At 34.6% G+C, this 26,940-nt stretch overlaps 2 protein-coding genes across 8 annotated transcripts in view; both read left to right on the plus strand.

Annotated features, from left to right (window-relative positions):
- LOC130447782 (disheveled-associated activator of morphogenesis 1) overlaps window positions 1-15,718 on the plus strand; it is an 80,140-nt gene extending 64,422 nt beyond the window's left edge. For all 7 annotated transcript variants that reach the window (XM_056784794.1, XM_056784793.1, XM_056784795.1 and 4 more), the window contains 11 exons: window positions 1,541-1,669; window positions 5,328-5,483; window positions 6,475-6,705; window positions 7,269-7,497; window positions 7,557-8,277; window positions 10,063-10,540; window positions 11,729-12,027; window positions 12,087-12,390; window positions 12,443-12,691; window positions 12,841-13,193; window positions 14,190-15,718. In XM_056784794.1, coding sequence (XP_056640772.1) covers window positions 1,541-1,669; window positions 5,328-5,483; window positions 6,475-6,705; window positions 7,269-7,497; window positions 7,557-8,277; window positions 10,063-10,540; window positions 11,729-12,027; window positions 12,087-12,390; window positions 12,443-12,691; window positions 12,841-13,193; window positions 14,190-14,295 — 3,255 coding nt within the window. In that variant the 3' untranslated portion in view covers window positions 14,296-15,718. The remainder of the gene's footprint in view (window positions 1-1,540; window positions 1,670-5,327; window positions 5,484-6,474; window positions 6,706-7,268; window positions 7,498-7,556; window positions 8,278-10,062; window positions 10,541-11,728; window positions 12,028-12,086; window positions 12,391-12,442; window positions 12,692-12,840; window positions 13,194-14,189) is intronic.
- A 2,633-nt stretch (window positions 15,719-18,351) lies between these two features.
- LOC130447926 (ras association domain-containing protein 10-like) overlaps window positions 18,352-26,940 on the plus strand; it is a 50,229-nt gene continuing 41,640 nt past the window's right edge. Inside the window, exon 1 of the mRNA XM_056784982.1 lies at window positions 18,352-18,631. Coding sequence (XP_056640960.1) covers window positions 18,543-18,631 — 89 coding nt within the window. The 5' untranslated portion in view covers window positions 18,352-18,542. The remainder of the gene's footprint in view (window positions 18,632-26,940) is intronic.

The raw sequence follows: 26,940 nt of genomic DNA on the forward strand, positions 1-26,940 counted from the left end.
AAATTGCAATTTTTGGGTGAAGAAAACGTTGAAGATTGAAGATCCTGCTGGTTAGGTTAGGTCATTTACGTCGTTCAAGGGGTTGCTTGAAGCCGATTGCATTGCACATTCCGTGCAAGCCACGGAGGACCACGTATTACCACAAGAAGCCTTCGGATAAAAACAGTTGGTGCACTCGAAGGCTTTGTCTTTATGTAAGCGCAAGGCTGCTCTAAATAAGACCGTTCAGAAGGTCCAATTTACGAAGAGGATTTGCTCGAAAGATGTTTGAGTGCTCAGTGCGTCCAAATATCTTGATTCTAACGCAAGTTTGTTCAATATTGCTAATTCAAAAGGTTTTTGCATTAAAATTTTATCAAATTCAAGTTGATTATTTCAATAATTTAGTTCTCCGATTGCAGTAATCGCCAATTTATAAAAGAAAAGCCAATTATGACACCACATGCAATCGAAAATTGTTCAATAGAAATTGAATTACTATATGAAATGAAAGTAAAATATTTTTTTTTTATCTAACAACTACACAACGAATTCGACAACACACACTTTCAATACAAAGATTCTTAAATCGCATTCCTTTGGATTTAGAAAGCACAGGACCGGCTCGGGACATAAAATGTTTCGTACATTTGATTTTTTACATAAATGCTCAATACGATTCGTGTCTGGCGATGTATTGGACGCGGTAATCTTTGAATTTTCTAAAACTCCGATTCTTGTACTATGGGACTTTGTTTTTAGTATGAAAACTACTGAATTTCCAACAAATCATCTTACTAACTAAACACCACTGGGCTAAAAGCTAGTCCCTGCCCACCGTAAACGATGTTTCGGCAGTCCCTCATCATGCAAGGCCGCTGATTTTCATCGCCAGACAGATAAATAAAATTCGAATATACAAAAAACAAACTACGATTTAGCGAGTTCGAATCCAAATTACGATCGAACAAATAACTAAATTTAAGTCAGAACCGGAATCGATAAAAGTTTTTGGTTCAACTGAGTCCTGTCCTGTCATTTTTATATCCTTATTTATTTAAATACCGTCGCCACTAGCTAAATAAATCGAAAGTGATTCTTCGGTTGCCTACAAGCAATAAGTTTAATTATTTTCGCGTAATAAATTGTCTGGAGGTCTGATATAGCACTCGTCCTCGGACGAAACTTGACATTTCGAAATCTGTACGTGAATATTGCATTTTATTATTCAGAAAAAGTATTGTCGTTCCTTAAATAATTACGAGAACGGTTCTAGAAGTACCCGTTCTTCGTTATTAATAATAAAATATTGGGTAGCAAAGTTTAGACGAGACCGTACGATCTACGAAAACCAGTGGCGTCGCGATTGCCCCCAATGGAACAAAAACAGCGTAGCGGAGACGTTTGGCGGAGCAAAACCATGGATTTAAAAGGGAAATTTTGTGTTTTCTTTGCGGGCCAGGTACTTCTGGAACCATTCTCGTATTTACAGGAGGAGTTTCATTGCGGGAATAAAAATGGGCGAAGTTATGATACGTTTTTGTTTTTTTTTTCCTTAAAGGATGATGAACCGCCCGAAATAACTTACTGCGTAGTGGAAAATACAGGTACTCTTACGCTGCAAGCCATAACCCCAACGCAACCGATGCCTTCGCAAGAAGAATTAGACGTCAAATTCGCCGAGCTTGTGGTAAGTCTTCGAGCGGAAAGCTTTTTTGATATATGTTGGTCGATCGAAAGGATTGTATGCGCAAATTTGAAATTCTAAAAACTTTTTTGTCATTTTCCCGTCAATTTAAGTCCAAACATGAGTGAATGATCAAAACTAATAGACCCACAATCACAAAAACGGTTCGAGAAAGTGTTTTCCTCGATCACGCATAAGGAAGATATGTAATGACCGTTAACCATGTTATAATTGACATCTAATGCGGAAAAAAAATGTAATTAACTCGAATTTTATTTACGCCGTTAATTAAAAAAATTACGCTCGCCATTTCGATTGAATGTAAAGAAAAAACCAAAGAATTTTTTTATTGTATAATAACGTCGATGCGGGTAGAATGTGAGTCGCTCTAACCCGCGCAAAAAGTGGGTCTTTGTGCCTTTAAGGCCCAATTTTACAAATAAAATTCAAACTGTAGGATTTTGGTAGAAAAATTTGACGAACTCGAAGACGATGACGAAGAATTTATCAACATTGTCGACGCGGCAAGGAAATAAAGTTATTTGTCCAAAATTAAACTCAAACTTCGGTTTAAACTGCAGATATCGACTCCGGTTTAAACGCTCCGGGGGTAGTTTAAACTTCGGTCAATATTGTGAAGGGTTTTGGTAGAAAAATTTGACGATTTCGACGATGATGACGAAGATATTATCATCATTATCGACGCGGCAAGGAAATAAAGTTATTTGTCCAAAATTAAACTCAAACTTCGGTTTAAACTGCAGATATCGACTCCGGTTTAAACGCTCCGGGGGTAGTTTAAATTTCGGTCAATATTGTGAAGGGTTTTGGTAGAAAGATTTGACGAATTCGACGATGATGACGAAGAATTTATCAACATTGTCGACTCGGCAAGGAAATAAAGTTATTTGTCCAAAATTAAACTCAAACTTCGGTTCAAACTGTAGATATCGACTCCGGTTTAAACGCTCCGGGGGTAGTTTAAACTTCGGTCAATATTGTGAAGGGTTTTGGTAGAAAAATTTAACGAATTCGACGATGATGACGAAGAATTTATCAACATTGTCGACGCGGCAAGGAAATAAAGTTATTTGTCCAAAATTAAACTCAAACTTCGGTTCAAACTGTAGATATCGACTCCGGTTTAAACGCTCCGGGGGTAGTTTAAACTTCGGTCAATATTGTGAAGGATTTTGGTAGAAAGATTTGACGAATTCGACGATGATGACGAAGAATTTATCAACATTGTCGACGCGGCAAGGAAATAAAGTTATTTGTCCAAAATTAAACTCAAACTTCGGTTTAAACTGCAGATATCGACTCCGGTTTAAACGCTCCGGGGGTAGTTTAAACTTCGGTCAATATTGTGAAGGGTTTTGGTAGAAAAATTTGACGAACTCGAAGACGATGACGAAGAATTTATCAACATTGTCGACGCGGCAAGGAAATAAAGTTATTTGTCCAAAATTAAACTCAAACTTCGGTTTAAACTGCAGATATCGACTCCGGTTTAAACGCTCCGGGGGTAGTTTAAACTTCGGTCAATATTGTGAAGGGTTTTGGTAGAAAAATTTGACGATTTCGACGATGATGACGAAGATATTATCAACATTGTCGACGCGGCAAGGAAATAAAGTTATTTGTCCAAAATTAAACTCAAACTTCGGTTCAAACTGTAGATATCGACTCCGGTTTAAACGCTCCGGGGGTAGTTTAAACTTCGGTCAATATTGTGAAGGGTTTTGGTAGAAAAATTTAACGAATTCGACGATGATGACGAAGAATTTATCAACATTGTCGACGCGGCAAGGAAATAAAGTTATTTGTCCAAAATTAAACTCAAACTTCGGTTCAAACTGTAGATATCGACTCCGGTTTAAACGCTCCGGGGGTAGTTTAAACTTCGGTCAATATTGTGAAGGATTTTGGTAGAAAGATTTGACGAATTCGACGATGATGACGAAGAATTTATCAACATTGTCGACGCGGCAAGGAAATAAAGTTATTTGTCCAAAATTAAACTCAAACTTCGGTTCAAACTGTAGATATCGACTCCGGTTTAAACGCTCCGGGGGTAGTTTAAACTTCGGTCAATATTGTGAAGGATTTTGGTAGAAAGATTTGACGAATTCGACGATGATGACGAAGAATTTATCAACATTGTCGACGCGGCAAGGAAATAAAGTTATTTGTCCAAAATTAAACTCAAACTTCGGTTTAAACTGCAGATATCGACTCCGGTTTAAACGCTCCGGGGGTAGTTTAAACTTCGGTCAATATTGTGAAGGGTTTTGGTAGAAAGATTTGACGAATTCGACGATGATGACGAAGAATTTATCAACATTGTCGACTCGGCAAGGAAATAAAGTTATTTGTCCAAAATTAAACTCAAACTTCGGTTTAAACTGCAGATATCGACTCCGGTTTAAACGCTCCGGGGGTAGTTTAAACTTCGGTCAATATTGTGAAGGGTTTTGGTAGAAAAATTTGACGAACTCGAAGACGATGACGAAGAATTTATCAACATTGTCGACGCGGCAAGGAAATAAAGTTATTTGTCCAAAATTAAACTCAAACTTCGGTTCAAACTGTAGATATCGACTCCGGTTTAAACGCTCCGGGGGTAGTTTAAACTTCGGTCAATATTGTGAAGGATTTTGGTAGAAAGATTTGACGAATTCGACGATGATGACGAAGAATTTATCAACATTGTCGACGCGGCAAGGAAATAAAGTTATTTGTCCAAAATTAAACTCAAACTTCGGTTCAAACTGTAGATATCGACTCCGGTTTAAACGCTCCGGGGGTAGTTTAAACTTCGGTCAATATTGTGAAGGATTTTGGTAGAAAGATTTGACGAATTCGACGATGATGACGAAGAATTTATCAACATTGTCGACGCGGCAAGGAAATAAAGTTATTTGTCCAAAATTAAACTCAAACTTCGGTTCAAACTGTAGATATCGACTCCGGTTTAAACGCTCCGGGGGTAGTTTAAACTTCGGTCAATATTGTGAAGGATTTTGGTAGAAAGATTTGACGAATTCGACGATGATGACGAAGAATTTATCAACATTGTCGACGCGGCAAGGAAATAAAGTTATTTGTCCAAAATTAAACTCAAACTTCGGTTCAAACTGTAGATATCGACTCCGGTTTAAACGCTCCGGGGGTAGTTTAAACTTCGGTCAATATTGTGAAGGGTTTTGGTAGAAAAATTTGACGAACTCGACGACGATGACGAAGAATTTATCAACATTGTCGACGCGGCAGAAAAAAGTTATTTTTTAAATTTGTAGTGCTTCTTGTTGAAGAGGTTAACCAGTAGTTTAATCCCCAGTTTCACTTTAGGTTGTAAAATTGGATCTAAACTAATAAACCGAGGCAGCTTTCCAAAATATCACATGCAAACCGCGACATAATTTTCCAAAAAAGTGTTTTCCGTATTATCAAAATTTTCGAGTTTTTGCCTCCGGATCTTGACTATCGAGATTATGGAGTCGTTTGTCGTGACCTTCGACAATCTTCTTTACCACTTTTTTCCGACTGTTTTTGAGTTCTTGGTGTAAATATTGATCGCGGACATACCGCGAGACGTTAACTCCTATATTACTTACAAATGAACAAAGTATTTGGCATTGTCTTAAATAATTTTTTTCAGGAGGAGCTCGATTTGACGGCCCCTAATAAGGCGGCAATGATGAGCTTACCTCCGCAGAAAAAATGGCAGATTTATTGCTCAAGAAAGGGTGAGGATACTGTGGACCAAACACACGCTCCTGAACATTACATTGAAAGACTGCGAACTTTAGCGACGGTAAGTAGTAGATCGAAAGTAATAAAATGACACAAAACACGTTTCTAATGGTTACTGCGGTTGTGACGTAGAAAGTAAGTACGTGTTCACCGCGTATCGCCTTTGAAACGCCATTTTGCTGTCGTGAGTGGAGGTAATTGGTTGTTTGGTGCGATTTTTGTTTTTGTAAGGGTTTCAAAGATTATTTTAATTGAAATGATGACCTAAATAGGATTTACATCTTCGATAATGTCGGTTTTTTTGACGTTTTAATGCCAACGGACGAGGCGTTTCGCGAAATGCCCTTTTCCGATCTTTCTTGCAATCGAATTCGATTGGAACTGTTTTTTTTTATACTTCTTTTGAATTGTGTTAGTTTCCACAACATATAATTTTCCGAATCTGTACCAAACTACGACAAAAAATGACATTTTTTAAATACGAATAGATAAAACTTATATTGGAAGTTTTAAATTATTGTTTTCTATCGAAAATTTTTATTTGGTCAGCCGTCCCAGTGTTTAAACTGTATTTACTTATAACCTCACTTGAGTCTGTTTACTTACTTTCTACGTCACACTCCGTTTAGTGGCAACAAACGCGTTTTGGCGCGTCGTTTAGGTATTTAAATTTGTTTTTTATGAACTAATATTCCGTTTAAATAAATTAAAAAATAGCGCAAGGACCCTATTGAGTGTTTTCCTGAAAAATATATCGTCTTGTATACAGTTAAGTAATAAACTAGACCTAGTTCTTCTTCGGTTTCTTTTTTATACTAAGAACGATCTATATTATTACGAAATAAGAAAATGGAAAGTTTAATTAATTGATTATAAAATAATGTTGTTATATAAAGTTGTGTTAATTCGTCAAATAAGGAAAATGGCGTCGACGTAATTGATTCCAGATTCGAGATTTTTCGAATCGAAATGCCGCTTATTCAAATCGTGTTTTTTCCATTTTGATCAGCAGCACATAACCTCAATGATTAGTATGTAAAAACCGTTTTCAGTTGCAATATCCAGAATCGAACGTCGAAGAAGAAGTTAGATGTAGGACAAAACAAATAGATGGTCTGAAAACTGCTTTGAGAACATCTACGCACAGTTTTGTGATAAAATTCATCGAATTAGACGGTCTCGTGGCTCTATTAGATTTTTTGGAGAGAATGGACTATTTTACATCTCAAAGTACTATACATACGAGTATAATTGGTTGCGTCAAGGCGCTCATGAACAATTCGGTAAGAAATTTTTTCCAAAAAAAAAAATGATTATTATTTGTATTGCAATCTTATCCTGTAAGGTAGGCAACCATACGTACATAGTATCCCCTTGAAACTATCAATTTTCATACCATGTACCGTCTTATACGTCATTCCAATGGTTAAATGTGAGTTTTAATTGATGAAAATCCATCAGAAGAATCAAGAATCACCATTTCTTCAAGAATTCATCGTCTTTTTTATCAAAATTACCATTTTTGGTTATAGAATATCGAAAAATCATGATTATTTTTATTAATTTTCGTGATTCCGGTACGTCTGGACTTTGCGTTGACCAGAAATAAATCGAGAGGCCAGTCGTTGCGGAAAAAAACTCCCGAAATAGTCCCCCCAGCTCGATATACGTATTTCTTTCGATATATTCGTTGTAAAAATTGATATTCGAAAAGAAATTCGTTGAAATTGGACGGTTTTTCGATTTTTTAGAACCAAAAAAACGAACAATTTCATTATTATTTTTGATTCGATCTTCGTATACATCATTATCTTTGGAAATAACAACTAATTTAGTGTTTTTTTAGACGGGCAGAGCACACGTGTTAGCACATCCGACTAGTATAAATACAATTGCTCAATCTTTAAGTACGGAAAATATAAAAACCAAAATCGCGGCCCTTGAAATATTAGGGGCGGTATGCCTCGTTTCGGGCGGGCACAAAAAAGTTTTAGACGCCATGTTGCACTATCAAAAATTCGCTTTCGAAAGGACGAGGTTTCAAGGAATAGTCAACGATTTGGACAGATCGACAGGTATTAGCGAAAACCTCGAGTCTCAATATAGAAAAATATCAAATTTTATATCGTTTTAGGAGTTTATAGGGACGAAGTTAACCTAAAAACGGCGATAATGTCATTTGTCAACGCCGTATTGAATTACGGTCAAGGTCAAGAAAATTTGGAATTTCGCCTGCACCTCCGGTACGAATTTCTAATGTTAGGAATACAACCGGTAATCGATAAACTTCGCGGACACGAAAACGAAACCTTAAATCGACATTTGGACTTTTTCGAAATAGTTCGGAACGAAGACGAAAAGGAATTGGCGAGGAAATTCGAAAAGGAACATATCGATACGAAAAGCGCCACTTCGATGTTCGAATTGATAAGAAAAAAATTATCGCACACCTCCGCTTATCCGCATCTACTTTCCTTATTGGAACATTGCCTTCTATTGCCCCTAGACTACGGATCTTATCCCCAACATTGGTTGCTATTCGATAGAATCGTACAACAAATTGTATTGCAACAAACCGAAGACAAAAACACCGTTAAAGATCCCGACGTATGCCCTTTGAACATAAACGTTAAAGAAATAGTACATCTACTAGCGAAAGAAGAAGAATTAGTAGCCGCTAGAACGAAAGCCGATGAATTGGAAAAAGAAAACGTCGATATGTCGAATAAATTGGCTAAAAAGGAGCAGGAATTGGATCATCGGTTGCAGGAGAAAGAGGATTTGGAAACTAGTTTGTCGAGGATTAAGGAAAGATTGGAAAAGGAAACTAGCGCTCATATCGAGACGAGACAAAGGTAAATATAAAATTTCTCTTTTAATATAAAAGTGAACGTTCGAATGCTGCCATCTATAAACGAATACCGGTAACAAGAACTTCTCTTTTAACGTTTTCTGTCTTGTACAAAGTTCTATTGGTATATAGTTTGTAACTTGATTAAGAGATGGCGCCGATGGTACTAAATAAAGGAAACATGATCATTTTTGATTAAATTTAGTGGTAATTTGAATACAAATTTTAAATTCTTCACTAACTTTTCCTAAATTTAAATCTCGATCCAATATTGGAAATACCAGTAGGGCTATAAAAATCCAAAATTCGTTTCCTAGATGTGTACTAAATCAATTTTTAATTTTAAAAAAGACTCTATTAGACTGAAAACGGAAAATTTGTTACATGGAAATCTACTGAATCAATTTCTAACCTAGAAAAGAATAGAAACTTCTCTATTAAACTCAAATCTAAGCATATCGCTATAAACTTCTCTATATATCTAGCCTCACGTGTACTGAAAGAATATTTAACCTAAAAATTAATAAAAATTTGTTTATTAGACTTCAGATTTAGATATATCGCTATAAAAACCATTCTCATGTCTAATAAACTGATTTTTAACCTAGAAAAAAATGAAAACCTTTCTATTAGTATCAGATTCTAAGGAAATCGCTATAAAAACCCAGAATTTTTTTTCTAAATGTCTACTAAACAATTTTCTAACCTAGAAATGTGGAGGAACCTCTCTATCAGACTCAGATCTAGGGATATCGCTATAAAAATCACAGAATTTGTGTCCTGGATGTGTACTGAATCAATTTCTAACCTAGAAAAGAATAGAAGGCTCTCTATAAAACTCAGATCTGGAAATAACGCTATAAAAATCTCAAATCTTGTTTCTTGGATGTGTATTGCAACGATTTCTAACCTAAAAATGTAAAGTAACCTCTCTAGTAGTCTCAGATATCGCTGCATTTGTTACATGGATGTGTTTTTAAACGGTTTCTAACATAAAAAAGAATAGAAACCTCCCTATTAGACTTTCATCCAGGGATATCGCTACAAATATCCCGAATTTTTTTCCTAGATGTCTACTAAACAATTTTCTAACCTAAAAATGTGGAGGCATCTCTCTATCAGACTCAGATCTTGGGATATCGCTATAAATATCCCAGAATTTATTTCCTGGAAGTGTATTGAACCGATTTCTGGCCTAGACAAGAACATAAACTTCTCTATTAGAATCAAATCTAGGGATATCGCTATAAAAACCGCAAAAGTGTTTACTGGATGAGAATTGAAACTACTTCTAACCTAGAAAAGAATAAAAGACTGTCTATAAGACTCAGATCTAGAGATATCGCTATAAAAATGCCAGAATATGTTTCCTGGATGCGTACTGAAACGATTTCTACCCTAAAAACCAATAGAAGCCTCTCTATAAGACTCAAATCTAAAGATATCTTTAAAAAACATCAGAATTTGTATTCTAAAAGGAATTCTAACCTAAAAATATGAAGGAATCTCTCTATTAGACTCAAATCTAGGGATATCGCTATAAAAATCCCAGAATTTCTATTCTTTTGTATACTAAGAGGATTTCTAACCTAAAAATAATTAAAAACCTTTCGTTTAGACTGAGATCTAAGGTTATCGTTGTAAAAAAAAAAACAGAATTTGTTTCTTGAATGTCTATTAATCCTATTACTAGCCTAAAAATGTAGGAGAACCTTTCTTTTAGATTGAAATATCCAGTATTTATATAATTTATATTTTTTTTTTTGTAATAATTTTCGATACTTTTTAGATTAAGTGAATTGGAATACAAAGCAGCCGATCTGGATCGCCAGGTAACGTCCGAAAGGGGCGAACGCCACCGTCTCGAACTCCTCGTTAATTCGGGATCGATTCCAGACGACGCGAAAGCCATCAGTCTCAACAAATCTTTAGAAAATTCGACGGTAGAATGTAAAAACGAATACGTCAACGTTATACCTCCGCCTCCTCCTTTGGCACCACCTCCGCCGCCGCCCGGACCGCCAGGTCCTCCCCCGCCGCCTTGCGCTCCGTTGGCTCCTCCAACGGAACCATTAAAAATCGAAATAACGAAGAAAAATATTCCGCAACCCTCCAATCCTCTCAAGAGTTTCAATTGGTCCAAATTACCGGACGCCAAATTGAACGGGACCATTTGGAACGAACTTGACGATACCAAACTTTATAATACCATGGAATTGGATTGTATCGATAAGTTGTTTAGTGCTTACCAGAAAAATGGGGTTACGGTGAGTGACATTTTCTATTAGAACCGCGAATTTCACTATTTCCAATTAAACAGATTTTTTGAGACGGTTTTGGTAGAACCACATCGAGATCTTCTGGATCCAGAACATGATCCTATTCAGTACGGTATCTTATTAAACCAGATCTAGATCGTCGTGAGCAAGATGATCTAGCAGAACAAGATCTTGATCTAGCCGAGCTTGAATGTGGTCATCTAGAATCAGATCCAATTCTTCTGGACCTAGAAAAGGATCTTATTCGGCCAGATCTAGATCGTTGCGAACGAGATTTTGATCTAGATGAATGATCCTGAACGAAACCTTTAGGAAACCCTACCACGATTCAGCAGACCCATATCTAGAACGTTTAGATCCTGATCTGGAACCTAATGCCAAACAAAATATATATTTTGTATATATAAGTAGTATGCCAGATCACTTGAACCTACTGAACCTGATTTTCCTTGTACCTGGACGCGATCTGAACCTTCATGCAACTCCGACTTACCTTTAATACGATCTCCATCTTCCGGAACCTGATCGGGATGTTGAGATTCCAAAACTTGAACGTGATCTAGATCTTAATACAGATCAAGAACATGATCTGATTCACTGGAACCTTAATGAGATTTTATAGAACTCGAAACAGCTTTAACTGATCCGGAATATGATCTCGGCTTTCTCAGAATAACTTATACTTCCTCGATTTCGAACCTGAATGTGATCTAGATCTTGACACCATTTGAACGGATCCAAAACGTGATCTAGACCTTGATTTATCTTTTGGTAAACCAAAACGCGACCTCTGAACCTGGTCGTGATCTAAGTGTCTTTGTACCTGGTCGCGATTTGAGTTTCCTCGAACCTGGATACGATCTGGATCTTAATCTAGCTTCCATTTATCCAGAATACGATGTCTATCTTATGGCACCAGATCGGGATCTTGAGGTTCTAGAGTCTGAACGTGATATGGAACCTGGGAGTGACTACTACCTCTTAAGGTCACTTGGGAAGATCCAGAACATGATCTAGACCTTGATCTCCGTTTATTTCGTGGTTTTCTAGAACCTGATCTATAGTTTGATGTTCTAGATCGAGAATTAGCTTGTTGTTGACAAATTTAAAATGGATGGGTTCTATTTACAAAATATTTCGTATCATTTTGATGTGTATATTTTGATTTTGATTTAGAATGACGGGTCTATAGAAGATTTGAGACAATTAGGCAAAAACCGCAGCAAGATTTTATCGGTTATTGATAGCAGACGAGCTCAAAATTGTACCATCTTACTTTCGAAGCTGAAAATGTCGGACGAAGACATCACCAAAGCGATCTTAAGCATGGACAGCAGAGAACAGTTACCTATGGATATGGTAGAGCAATTACTCAAGTTTACTCCGAGTTCCGAAGAGGCCGCTCTATTGGAGGAGCACAGCGACGAAATTGATTCTCTAGCTAGAGCCGATAGATTCCTATACGAAATATCCAAGTGAGCGTGAATTTTGTTTATATAATTTCTATTCGATAATAATTTTTGTTATTTCCTAGAGTGCCGCATTACGAACAACGTCTACGGAGTCTCCATTACAAAAAACGTTTCCAAGTTACCCTCAACGAGATCCTACCGAGGATAACAAGCGTGATGGAGGCTTCTCGCGAAGTTTCACGTTCGAGGCGATTGAGAAAACTCCTGGAAATAGTATTGGCTTTGGGGAATTACATGAATAGGGGGGCCAGAGGGAACGCTTCGGGTTTTAGATTAGCTTCCCTGAATAGATTGGGCGATACCAAATCGAGCGCCTCGAAAGGGACGACGTTGTTGCATTATTTGGTGCAGATATTAGAAAAGAAGGTATAAAATATAATTTTAAACGTATGGGAAATAATTTTTTTTATTTTCTCAGTTCAAAGATCTGCTTAGACTCGACGAGGATTTGCCTCACGTGAGAGAAGCGGCCAAAGTATCTTTGGGCGAATTGAATAAAGATATGGCGCAACTTAGAGCTGGTCTAAAGGACGTGGCGAGAGAAATTGAGTTCCATAGGAGTCAAAGTCCTTTGGCGAATGATAAATTCGTTCCGGTGATGAGGGAATTTCAGGCCACCGCGACTTGTAGACTTGCCGAAGTCGAGGACCAGTACCAAGACATGAAGGTTATTTTTATATTCGTATTTATCAAATTTTAACGTTACTTATATAAATTTACAAAAGTTAGGTTATGTACCCCAAAGTTTATCTTTTTCATACTCGTTGGTGATTGTATCGCTTAAAATATTTTTTTTTTTTTTTTCGTTTCGTCAAGAATCGTTTCGATAGAGCCGTCCGTCTCTTCGGAGAAGATCCGGCGAATACGCAACCGGACGAATTCTTCGGTATCTTTGATACTTTTTTGAGCGCTTTCGCCGAGGCACGACAAGACAACGAAAATATGCGCAGGCGTCAAGAGGAAGAAGAAAAACGAGCCAAACAGGAAGCCGATTTGAAAAAATTGACGCTCGAAAGGAAACATAGCAGAGAAGGTATATTAACGTCGATTAATAAAAGTTTGAGTTTGAAGAGGGGAGAAAAAAATGGCGATAAAGGCGAATTCGACGATTTGATATCGGCGTTGAGAACCGGGGATGTTTACGGAGAAGATATTGCGAAATTTAAAAGGTAAGTTTTGGTGTTTAATCGGATCTACTACGATTATCGCTCTATCTATTGAGTCAACCAATCCAATCGCCCATCGAATTTACTTAAATCTAACAAACAAAACGTTAAATTAGTCGCTTACCTTTTTTTTTGTACATCAAAACAAGCGAATTCTTCTAGCGAAATTATAAATCTTGTAAATCACATGATATGGATACTCATATTCATATTTTGCTTTTTTATGTCAAAAAAATACGTTTTGAGATATTACAAATCTCAAGAGACCGTTATTTCGGAGTTAAATTGGTGAAATGTAGCTATACAGAGGTTCAAAGGCAACGTTGGTCAATTTCGGTCGATGTCTAACCTGTTGATACTGCATTACAAAATTTATGGAAAATAAAATAAAAATCCCATTCTTTTTGTCATAATACGATGTCTGGAAACTGTTGACAAGTTTCTTGTTTTCAATATATTAAGGAAAAGATGCAAACAGTTCAATAAACTAGCAATTAAATTCATTTTATTGGGTTTACGACTAAAAAAATTCATTATATACATTTTCTGACGAAGAAATTGTGTTATATAGAGGTTCTAATTAAAAAAAATTGTTTTTGACTAAACAAATTCATTACCAGAGGTTCTTACCAATAAAAAATCTTTATATAGAGGTTCTGACTAGAAAAATTTATTATTAGACGTTCTAACGAAAAGTACAAGAGTACAAAAATTCGTTGCATAGATGTAATTTGTTTTTCTAGGATCGTTAAAAAATACGTTATAACAAGTTTTTCACTAAAAAGTTCTTTAATTTCCTTCGGAATTCCAATAAAAGCAGTTTTCCAGGTTTTTATATTAATCCGTTGTCGTGATATTGAATTTTTTCCCCAATTTGGCCTGCCACAGCATACATTTCTAGACAGAGTTTATTTTTATCTAATATATCTGATCTGATTGAATTGACGGAGTTTTGTCCACCAAAAACACACATTTTTGCAATTTTCTTTTCGTTTTTAGATCGAGAAAAAGTAGGGTGAGTATGGGAACCTCTCCTCCAAGAAGAAACTCCTCGGCTCGGGAGGATAGCAGGGAGCGAGTGGTTACTAACGGTAGAAGACAGTAATCAAGATCTTATGTAAAAAAAGTCTCATTATAATTATAATTTTTATAATTTCGTGTCTGTAAATTGTTTTTTTTTTCAGTGTATATATATAATTTTACTAATGATAAAACAAATGTTATTTTTATATATTTTGGGGGGGGTAAACAAATACATCAATCTCAATTTATGTATTTTTTTCTATACGGAACAATGAAAACTACAACTTTTGATAAACTCAACTTTTAACTTTACCATTTTTTAGCAAATCGATGCTTAACAAATTTGTGATGAACCAACAATAGTATGTAGTATTTTATATCGAGTAGCACCTAGTTTAAACGTAAATGTAACATTAATAACACAAAGTGATTCAAAATTACTCTTACACAAGATGAAAACAATATAAGCACTTATTTTATTCCGAAAGAAATGTCAAATCTTCTTCTTTTTTTATCCTTATTGATCTTTTTCAAATATAACCATCAAGTGAAATTATCGGTCATTCTTCTTTTTACAATTAGTTTGTCATTGATAGTCGCATTTTAATGGAAGATATCAAAACATAACTAACCTAACAATCAACTCGAACGTCAACATGACATTTTAAACGTCATTCTATTTACGTAAATGTGTAATTTATAGATAGCTTTGTTCCCATAAGATAGAAATGTTTTTATTCGATTAAATCACAAAATGAAAATAAATGATCACATATTTATGTGATTGGTATATGAGCGATCAGATCATTAAACTACTTTTGTATGCAAACCACTATGTTACTGTGTATAATGTGTTGCATAATTTAGCCAATATAACTTCCACATACGTAAACCTAATTTTTTTAAAAAGCTTCGGGGCCGATTGTATTTTTAATTTTGAATCACCAGTGACATACTCGTAAAAGTTATTTATTGGAAATTTACAAACTGTAAACCACATTCCAAAATATCAATCATATTAGATATAAAAATGAAACATTTTGGAATTTTGTAAAAACAACTAATATACAGTACGTCCGCAAATTTCTAAGCTAAATAAAATATTTAATATCCGACCCAATCAGATTTCTACAAAATGTTCATTTTGGAAATAAAAATAATGAGAAAGTATAAAATGAAATATAAGTTTGGAAAATTGAAATTAGGAGGACATGTCATATGAATAAAGATTAAAAAAATAAAATTGATAAAATATAGCCAAAATAATAAATGAAAACGTTAATATCGAAATTATAAAATGATTTAATTAATAGTATGTTTCAAAAGTTAAACAAACGTGGTTTTTTAAGGACATACTGTATAATATATTTACGTGTTTATAACAAAGTAGTTGCGTAGTTTAAATGTTTATAATAATATGAATATAGCAAAGACGATTTGCGCTATGCATTAAAATTGAACTGATTTACACATTTTAATGTTGAAATATATAATTGTTAATTTATTGTCTTGGTAGTTTCATTTATCGAATTTTACCCACCTTCACCTGAGTAATACACTTTTCCATACTCGAATATTGAGTAAAACAATTCGAAAAAAGTCAGATGAGGACATCAGGAACCGATTTGGGAAGGCAGAAATTATTTAAATTAACGATTAAAAAAAATCACTTCTACAGCTTCAAGGAGAGAATATAATCGGTGTAAATAACGAAAAAAAAACTATATAAAAATTGAGTGTAATAATTAATTTTTGTCATTTTTTACTGTAATGGTTTTTGATGAATTGAATAAATTGAAATAAATTTTCATTCTACCCTTGTATACTAAAAAATCTATTGATTATTTGAGGTCTGGAGTTAGAAACGGCTCGACTGTATACTTCTAAATTAAATTATTGCATTGAAATGATATACAGTGCGAATTATATATTAAAAATTTTGGATTTGGATTTTTAAAAACAAAAATTACAATTACAATATACGTTTATTAAGCAACGTTAGAACAAACAATGAATTATGAAAAGAAATACAGTTTTTTTATCTTCTGTGTTTCCGGGAAGTTATCACATTTGTTATATGCTGTCGGCTGTTACTTCATATGTAACTGGCGTAACGGTTTAATCTAATTCAATATTTTAAGGTACTTATCGACACATGCATATTGTTCTTTAATTGTATCAATAAAGAAAATCCACTAACCTTTAGTTTATTTTTTTTCCCACTTGTAGAATTCGTAAATTTCCCGTTTCTCCTTGTACCAAAACAAACACATAAACTGCGCAAACAACGTAAGCGTCAGATATCAAGAGCATAGTTCGTCTTTTATATTTGTACGTACATGAAATTGTTTTGAATCATAATTTGTAAAAATTGACAAATTTACTATTTTAAATCAACTTCTAAAAAGTGCTGAAAATTTCGTTATCCATATATTTTCATAAAGTTTTTATTCTCTTCTTCTTTTTTACATTGTATCGGCTATAACATCTTCTAACCACACTTTACTAGATATTTACCTGGACTATTTTTCATTCTCTTCATATAACGAAACAATCTATATTTTTCAACTTTTCTTCGACTTCTAGTGTTATATTCCTAATTGTATATTTTTTTATTGTAAACATCAGAAAGGTAACGGGAAAGTATAATCCAAGGCGGCCATATTAAGAAATAAAAAGAAGAAATTTGCTATTTAATTTTTATTGGTTTTGGTTACAATATTACCCTGTACAATCCGTATTGTGATGTAATTCATTTGGATATTTCAATTCATCGCTTACCCACTTTGCACAATATAATGACGAATAAAAATATAAAAGACCCGTTGCATTACCACCCACATCTGTTAAGGATGGAATCCTGTTTACTTTAACCTACATTAGTATTGAATCATTAAAAAAAAAAAACTTTAGTAACGTTTCATAAAATAATACGTACAACATTGTATTGGAAGAAATTAAACGCTCAAGAAGAATAAAATAAAATAAACCGTTAAAACGCTTAGCAAAAATTACAAATAAATTATTATCAGCTGATATGAAACCAGTTTTTAATTCAAAACATAATTTGTGGCATGGGGTTTTATGGTTAATTTAAAGATTATGTACCAACAATGTATGCAAATATTCAATTTATAGACGTTTGAAATAATTGTTATACGAGGGTTGTTAGTGAAGTTTCGAGATACGGCAACACCGAATACGTCAAATCTGACACCGCTATCATGAAGTTTGACATTTGAAATATTCATCTTTCGACGTGGATTAAATCAACAGCAATGGGTCGATGAACTCGACGAACTTTTGGTTGATAAAGCACCATCTGTGGACAGACACAAAACTGAATTTATGGTTTTTTGCTTTCAAATTCCGTTTTCCACAAAAAAAAACACGAATGAGGTACGAAAAAGTATCAGTTCACGTCTGGTACTCTGGTTAAACCAAACTTCCCAGATTTTACTCGTCTATTCACGTTTTATAATCTAATATTCAGTTGACGAGGTATAATAATGATTTTTTAGGTATCTACGCCTATGGTAGATAAAAAAAAAATGTCGGCGAGGGTTTTTAATAATCTACAATTGATATTGGACGAACTTATAACGTTATTAGAGCGAGTAGTTGACAAAATTATATTTATACAGATATAATTGTATATGTTTTTGAACTTTTCGTAAAGAAATAGTTTAAATTTCGTGTTGGTTTATGTCAATTCCCATTCCCTTGTCACGTAATGTCACATTTCGTCGATCGCCTCCCATTCCCTCAACGTGTGACGTAATTTTTAGATTGCCGTTAAGGTATGAGATATTTTTGATCACACCTCGTATTATAAACATATGTTTATCATAAGAAAAGGATAGAATGTGAAAGTTTCTTACGAAGGGCCATTTTTATTTACTTTATACCAATAAAATTAATCGATTAATAATTATTTAAATAAATATTATCTCTACTATATAATTTTGTTTATTTAAGAAAATAACTCGGATAAATAAAAATTTGTAGCGTAGGATTGGAGACGAATAATTACAGATATGATATTTTCCTTTGTTCCGAATGTAGTAACTGTAGTAAAGTTGCAGCTGTGACGTTATTTCCGTCGACGATTAAACGAAATTAGCAGGGCTACGTAAGGGCTCCTTCATGCGGAACGTCATTACGAGCTAAAACAGGTGGGGATCTTCTTCATTCAAAGTCTGGTGGAATCAGGAAACGACGTTTCTTGTTAGTTGGATGTAAACCGCGACACCGAGAGGTTATGTTAATAATAAAACGCGCGCGTTTCGGTATTGCTGACTAGAATTTTTTATTAACACACGTGAATGGATGGTTGTCGATTGGATACGTGTTGTGAATTTTTTTTTTTTTTTAATTGGAAATTTGAAAGTGACGTTGATACTTTTTGTTCGGGAGTGGTAAGTATTTACTTCTCGCCGTCGATTTTTCTTTTATAATCCACTAAGAATTAGTAAAATTAAATTCCTTCATAGTTTATTATCTCCCCAACAATCCCTGTGTGTATTATCTGCTAAAATTTTTTTGCACGCTATGTAGATTTTTCTAATTATCATTTATTTTCAAATATATTCATTCCTATGTATAATTTTCTACAAGGATATTGTACATAACGAAATTACGTTCTCAGGAAGTGATAAATATCGAAAAGGAAAAGTAAAAAATCGTTTTTATACGATAAAAAAACTATTAAAGTCCTTTTTCACTAAAACAAAACAAAAAAAAAACGATTTAATGTTTCAAGTTTGGAATCTTTTAAAGAGAAATAAATATACGAGGTCTGGTTATTGAATAACGAGACTGCGCGCCTACAGGGCGAATTTTTTTCTCGAAAAACATACACAGTAACTTAAATCAACCAAATTGTACATGCAGATCGTCGACAAATGTCAGGTGTCAAAAAAATTTGACACCTGACCAAAAACTCTCACGTCAACTGATCCGCTCAGACTTCCGTGTTATTTAATAGCCGAACCTCGTATTTAATATCACGAAATTATCAAATAACGTATACCAAACAATCTGTACGGGATTGAATGCGCGATAATGTTGTTTAAAGCTGAAAAAAGTACCAAACAACCTTGAGATCTAAATGACTCATTCTTCACTAAAAAGGCCCGTCGAATAACAAGGATAATAAATAAGGAAAGCGTAAACGCAAAAGGAAAATCAAGAATTTGAACTGTAATTAAACCAAGTGTCGTAAAAACTTAACCTAAAATTTCAAAATGAACTCGATTTATAAAATAATCGAATCTAGAAATACGAAACGAAAACTCAAATTGCAGAATCGATTTTTTATATCGATCATATCTAGCAGAAACTTTTGTTGGTGACGTCTACGTGTCATAAAGTTACATAACCTAAAAGTGTTACTAAATGTCCTCGTTCGCTATATCAATCCAGCCACGTTTAATTACGTCATGTGTAACAAACCGAGTACAGTCCAAATGAACTGGATTTTCGTTCGAAACCAAATAATTCGTAAAAATTCTTGTCGAATTATGAAAAAATCGATCAAAATATTTGGGTACATCGAGATGTGTTGTCGTTCTTCTGAGTATGTATCGTGATATTTTTGGTTTGAATCGATTTTTCCTCGGCTAAAATCTACCTGGAAGATGATCAAAGCCTTTCTAACCTTCATATCTATTATTATTTACGGTATCTAACGTTAGAAAATCTACCTGGACTTTGTTGGAATGCATTTTAAATTGAACGTGCGTGCAAATCGTTTCGGAAGAGACGCAAATATACAAACTACTAATTATATTTTCGGAGATCGATCATGGCTCCGAGGTATCGACTTTCGTTAACGAATGCACGTTTTATTGCGTAACTAACTTTTATAAACAAAATAACAACAAATAACTGCGTATATTGTTATTTAGAAGAAGCGAAATCAGACTAATGATCGGGTTTGTAACCGGACACCTTCATGGGCAGCACGGACGATCCGGAGTGCCGCTGGTGCATGGAGCGCGACGAAACTGCGGTTGGACAAACCCCACGACCTGTCCGACGATATCAAAGGGTTCAAAACGAAGCATTTGTTCAAATAAACGCTTTATGGTTATTCATTTGGACGGAGCCGTCGTCTTTAGCCTTTTGGATTATCATCTAGGATCTATTCGATCAAAAAACTGCGTTATCTTCGAACTAAATACAAAAAAAAAGTACAAAATGCCCTTAAAGACGTCGCCGACGCGACTAAAATTCAAAGTGCGTAAATTTTTTCAAGGATCTACTAAATAGAAACTGACAATTACATATCGAAATCTTGTTTATCTAATGTACCGATCAAGAATTTTTTTTTTGAAGGTTATAATAATTACCTATTATTTGTTTTGATATTTCGCATAATAGTACAGTACAAGTTATCGATTTCGTGAAAAAAAATCATCTTTGGAGTCAAAATAAACCTTCCTCAACTAAACGATTCATATTTTCTTAGAGAAAACTCAAGATTTTGACTCGACTCGACTTCGAGGTTAGGTTTGATGTCTATCTAATGATTCTTACGCGAAAATGTCAGTTATCCTAGTGACTGCGCCAAAATCTCGTCAAACAGAAGTTTTGGACGCTGCGAAAATATTCTACTTGAATTGAAAACTGCGATAAATACATTTGGGAAATCATCGATCGAGATGCAACGTTCTGATCGTTCAATTGAGGTGATTACTCCAGGAAACATCGAAAAAAATCCATAAATTTGTCAAATCTAATCGTAAATTGAAATTGCGTGAGATAGATGAGGCCCTGAAGATTTGACCACTAGAAAACTTTTTTTTCAAATGACTCGGAGCAAGTTTGCACGTATTAAATCAGATATTTTGCGTGGATATTTGCTTTAAAATCATGTCCGAAGCGTCCAAAGACACACCTTCGAAAGGGGGAGACAATCAATAGGAAAAACGGCCTCATATATCGAAGAAAAAACTACCGTTTCACCAAAACAATGCACCGATTCACGTTAAATTGCTTCCTCGTCCAGCGTATAGTCAAGATTTTACCCCAAGTGACTACTGACTCGCCTGTAAGAAATTTGGTTCAAATGGAGAAGAAATTGCTGGGACTGAAGATTATTTTGAAGCTAAAGATAAATTCTTATACAAAGTACGGCGTGGAGAAGTTAGAGAAGCGTCGGAACGATTGTTTTTGGCAAAAAAATGTGTTGGAACGATTTTTTTTGGTTAGTCACACGACTTATTGAGTATTGAGCAACAATAATTTTCAGCGGTTACGTCGGTTGAAATTTTCCCAATATTGGCACATCGATGATGAGAATCACTTTCTAGTAAACACGGCGGGTTATTAAATTTTAACAAATAAATAAAATATTTAATGAAGCCGCTTTTGCAAACTGAACCGACAATTACGCAACGAAATTAAAAACGCCATAAACGGCCTACGAGAACTTTTATATATCTTTTACAGAAATTCATAGCACCATTAACGATTCAATTAACCATATATATATATAAAAAAAAAATAAGAATCGTTAGAAAACAATCTCAAAAGGCAATAAATTGAAATCCGTGAAGATTTATAATGTTTAATTGCAAATGTTAATGTAAGCAATTGGAATGTGGTACTAGTTAATTCACTGAAATCACGGCAACATCAAAAATCGACTCAAGGACTATTTTGTCCTTCGAATTCTTGAGGTAGGCGCCCAGTAATCCAACCATTGGACCGTACGGAAGACAATCCATGGCTTGGACACTCTAAGACAAGCAAAGTTGTACAGTTATCAATCGATGATTCATTTCTCCGTTAAGAGAAGGTTCTACAACTTTTCTGTCCGTTATATTTTCGAAAAAACTCGATTAACGTGACCGATATCGTTCGGGAACCATCAGGGACAAGTTTTGGGTGTTTTCCAGTATCAAGAAATTAAAAATAACCGTAAATGAAATAAAATTTATATTGAGCGACGGATAAACTGATTTGCGAACGTTTTTTGTTAAATTTCTTCGCTCAAACGTTGCAATTAGTTCGTATCATGCTTGCGGTTGGTTCGTCGATGAAAATTATCCCGAAAAACCGACGTTATGACCTTGCCTCCATTAGGAAAAGGTTCTACAACTTTTCTGTCCGTTATATTTTCGAAAAAACTCGATTAACGTGACCGATATCGTTCGGGAACCGTCAGGGACAAGTTTTGGGTGTTTTCCGGTATCAAGAAATTAAAAATAACACCGTAAATGAAATAAAATTTATATTGAGCGACGGATAAACTGATTTGCGAACGTTTTTTGTTAAATTTCTTCGTTTAAACGTTGCAATTAGTTCGTATCATACTTGTAATTGGTTGGTCGATGAAAATTATCCCGAAAAACCGACGTTATGACCTTGCCTCCATTAAGAAAAGGTTCTACAACTTTTCTGTCCGTTATATTTTCGAAAAAACTCGATTAACGTGACCGATATCGTTCGGGAACCGTCAGGGACAAGGTTTGGGTGTTTTCCGGCATCAAGAAATTAAAAATAACCGTAAATGAAATAAAATTTATATTGAGCGACGGATAAACTGATTTGCGAACGTTTTTTGTTAAATTTCTTCGTTTAAACGTTGCAATTAGTTCGTATCATACTTGTAATTGGTTGGTCGATGAAAATTATCCCGAAAAACCGACGTTATGACCTTGCCTCCGTTAAGAGAAGGTTCTACAACTTTTCTGTCCGTTATATTTTCGAAAAAACTCGATTAACGTGACCGATATCGTTCGGGAACCGTCAGGGACAAGTATTGGGTGTTTTCCAGTATCAAGAAATTAAAAATAACACCGTAAATGAAATAAAATTTATATTGAGCGGCGGATAAACTGATTTGCGAACGTTTTTTGTTAAATTTCTTCGCTCAAACGTTGCAATTAGTTCGTATCATGCTTGCGGTTGGTTGGTCGATGAAAATTATCCCGAAAAACCGACGTTATGACCTTGCCTCCGTTAAGAGAAGTTTCTACAACTTTTCTGTCCGTTATATTTTCGAAAAAACTCGATTAACGTGACCGATATCGTTCGGGAACCGTCAGGGACAAGTATTGGGTGTTTTCCAGTATCAAGAAATTAAAAATAACACCGTAAATGAAATAAAATTTATATTGAGCGACGGATAAACTGATTTGCGAACGTTTTTTGTTAAATTTCTTCGTTTAAACGTTGCAATTAGTTCGTATCATACTTGTAATTGGTTGGTCGATGAAAATTATCCCGAAAAACCGACGTTATGACCTTGCCTCCATTAAGAAAAGGTTCTACAACTTTTCTGTCCGTTATATTTTCGAAAAAACTCGATTAACGTGACCGATATCGTTCGGGAACCGTCAGGGACAAGTATTGGGTGTTTTCTGGTATCAAGAAATTAAAAATAACACCGTAAATGAAATAAAATTTATATTGAGCGACGGATAAACTGATTTGCGAACGTTTTTTTTTAAATTTCTTCGCTCAAACTGGACTCTTATTTCGCGATTTCTATTATTATTTACGACTGGCCTACAAAACTCTTGATACATTGTTCGATATCCTGAATTTGACTTTATAATGTCGACCGTGAGATTTTTTACCTTAGACATTTACGAGCTACACAAGAAATAATTGCCAGTACGATTCATTCATCTCTTTGTAGTTCACACAACAATAACCCACTCAACTTACGTAACTAGACGTTTATTTTTATTGAAGATTTCGACGCTGATTTATACAAACTTTTCCAAGTTTTTTCCCCCTGGATCTATTGAACCATTTGGGGGTTTATGCAATCCTGTCCGGGTGCAATGCTCTGGAGTTTCGCACTCCGACAAAATGTGGAAAGAGGTTTCGTCCTCTGGTAGATCTAGCGTCTTCAGGTGTTTGTGCCCCAATACAACTCCGCTTGCTATTCGTAGATTGTTGTTATTTAGGTTAAATCCGCCTGTCTCGGCCCTTGTAGAAGTTTCCACTTCCATTTGGGGTTGCTAGTTTCGCTTCCCCTTTACTTAGCAGCGGGTATTTAACCCCCCAATCTAAAGGGTTCGTCCCATCTATGGAATATTTGACTATTCTGTAGTTATTTGATTTGGATTATGGACGCCGGTCTTAGTTGAGCTAAGTTTCTGGAAACTGCGCGGTTTCGTCGAGCAGGTAGAAGGTTTTGGTTTTTCCCAAAGTCAGGTATATAAGGGAGAATCAATTTAATTGTAAGTTATTTGGAATTTCCTGGTTATTGGTACGATCAGGTGAAAATTTTTATTTAATTTACCGATTTATTAAGTGAATTGTTTAATAAAAACCGTTTTATTATCATTTTCACATCCTACATTTTTTCTTTACGATCCATTGTGACTCAACGTAGCGCATTTTAATTGTTTGTTGTATTGGAATCGTGCATTATTCTTCAAGACACTAAATTCAATTTAAAATAACAAGTGAAAGGTTTTCCAATATCAAACGTGCGAACACATTTTCTATTCTTATTGATAATCGCAAATCTTCGATGAAATAAGTAGGTTGGTTGCGAAAATTTTATTTAAACACCGATATTAACTATTTCGACACCTTCAATAGTGCCAATCGTCGTTCAAGACTCAATTAATCCATAGTTAGTGATTCCCCCAAAATAAATCTGATTGGAAAATGTGGCAACCGCGTATCGCGCCTGTTCGTCTGTTACGTGCAGTTATTGAAGTGTTTCGCGGACTAGTCTCGTCGAAACTACGTATCGGACACTTCAATATCATCAATTATGTCCAAAATACGCACCGAACACTAACGCGTTGCGGATACGATAATCACAGAACTCCCAAAAGCGGCCTTTCACAAATTCATCAATTTTAAATGTGTTACGTCGTTTTGGATGATTTTGCTCGATTAATCAGCGTCCATGTTGTGTTTGTAAGCATGGAAAAACGCAGATCTCCACTTTCTTGAAATTTTTTAACCTTTCAGCTTCCATTTTGGAATATTGTTCTATAATTAAGACACTAAACTGTCAGGTGTCAATTGTTTAAATGGCGGCAAATTTAAATCATTAAAATTTGCACCGATTCAAAATGATGACATAACTTAAACAATATACGAGGTTTATATAAAAAGTTTTCGATTTTTTCGAAAGTTCACGTTAATATGTTTAAATTTATTTTGTTTTCACGATAATAATAATAATAATAATGATTATAACGTTGAACTGGTGTAATCATCGTTTGCAATTTAACCTTTATGTTTACAAACTATTAATTATTTCGAATATTTTTTTTTTTTAATATCAACGCGTTCGTTTTGAAATGAAAGGTTTGGCGGTCGCATAATTTTATTTGTTTTTTAAACATTCGCTTCAAGCAATTTACGCAATAACTATTAGCTTTTATGTACGAGGGCGGTAACAAATTATCCAACGAAAAAAAAAAGAAAGTTTCGACGAGAATGTCATCCGATAATAAAAATACCGAATAAATTTTACGAACAATCATTCACAAGTAGGAAAACGTTTCGTAAACTATAGAATTGTTGATAAAAGTTGTGACCTCAATAAGGGGTAAAGAAAGAAACAAATAATTATGGATATATAACACAAATCGAGACTCTATGAGAGAAAAATGATATAAAATATCAGAGATGGAACAGAAGAATTGAATAGGACCGATCCACACTCAAGATTTCCGACAAACTACAGGTTCGCAGGTTCGCGCTTGGCTCGCAGTAATAGTTCGCGCTTTTGACGAGGTTTCGTCGTGTTCGCGAGCTTTTTATCACGAAAATTTTCGACGAATCGAATCCAAAATGATGGTTCGAGAGCTTAAGGCTTGCTAAACCTGCAATAGTAGCTTACTACTTGATGATCGTGGTATTTGAAACTAAGCACTTTAGATACGAGTTAAAATAGACAAATGATTAAGTGAAAATGCGTTTTAATTGAGAATAACACGTGGAATTAACCGTCAACACCTGTCGTTCGAGATGCACAATTGAAATTTTAATTTGAGGTCGTTGAAGAAACACAGGCGGTTGGTTTTTATTTTATACGTTGCACCTGTAAAGGTCTAGGAAGATCGATATTCTCGATGTTACGAACAGCTGCTGTAAATTCGTTACACTGAAACGATTTTATTTGTAATTTTTTCGGAATAATGAAAATAAAATTTGAGACACGCCGCTTCATTTAGTGCATCGATGAACATCGACGGTTATATGCTTAAAATGAATCACTTTTTGTTTGTATATCGGTGATAAAATTGTGGCATATATATAAACTAAAGTCTGTACAAAAACATTCACAAACTATTTTTAAGTCTTTACAGATCATTATATCTCGAAAATAGTTCTAATTATTCCTGTTTTTGATCTCAGAGAGCTTATCGCACAATAAAATAGACAAATCAGGTGTTTAAACTCCTTTAAAGAAGGCAAAGACCGTTCCCTCTGTAGCTGTATAAAATTTATTAATGTTTTAAATACAGCTTTCCCACTCTCCCCCACCAATCATTCTACTACGCTTCCTAGCGATCGTTATAAAAAAAATTATAAAAAAACGGTGATACAATTTTATCAAACATTAAATTTCATTCCAAATGATGTTAAATATGTCAAATGTCAAAAGTTTCATCAATATTTTATCAAGTACATCAGCTTCCACACTCGCCCCTATTACATAATCATTATAGAAAAAAAAATGATGTTTAATCTACATATTTTATCAATATTCATTCACTCAATTGTATGATTCATA

This window comes from Diorhabda sublineata, chromosome 8 (genome assembly GCF_026230105.1).
Source record: "Diorhabda sublineata isolate icDioSubl1.1 chromosome 8, icDioSubl1.1, whole genome shotgun sequence".
Lineage (NCBI taxonomy): Eukaryota > Metazoa > Arthropoda > Insecta > Coleoptera > Chrysomelidae > Diorhabda > Diorhabda sublineata.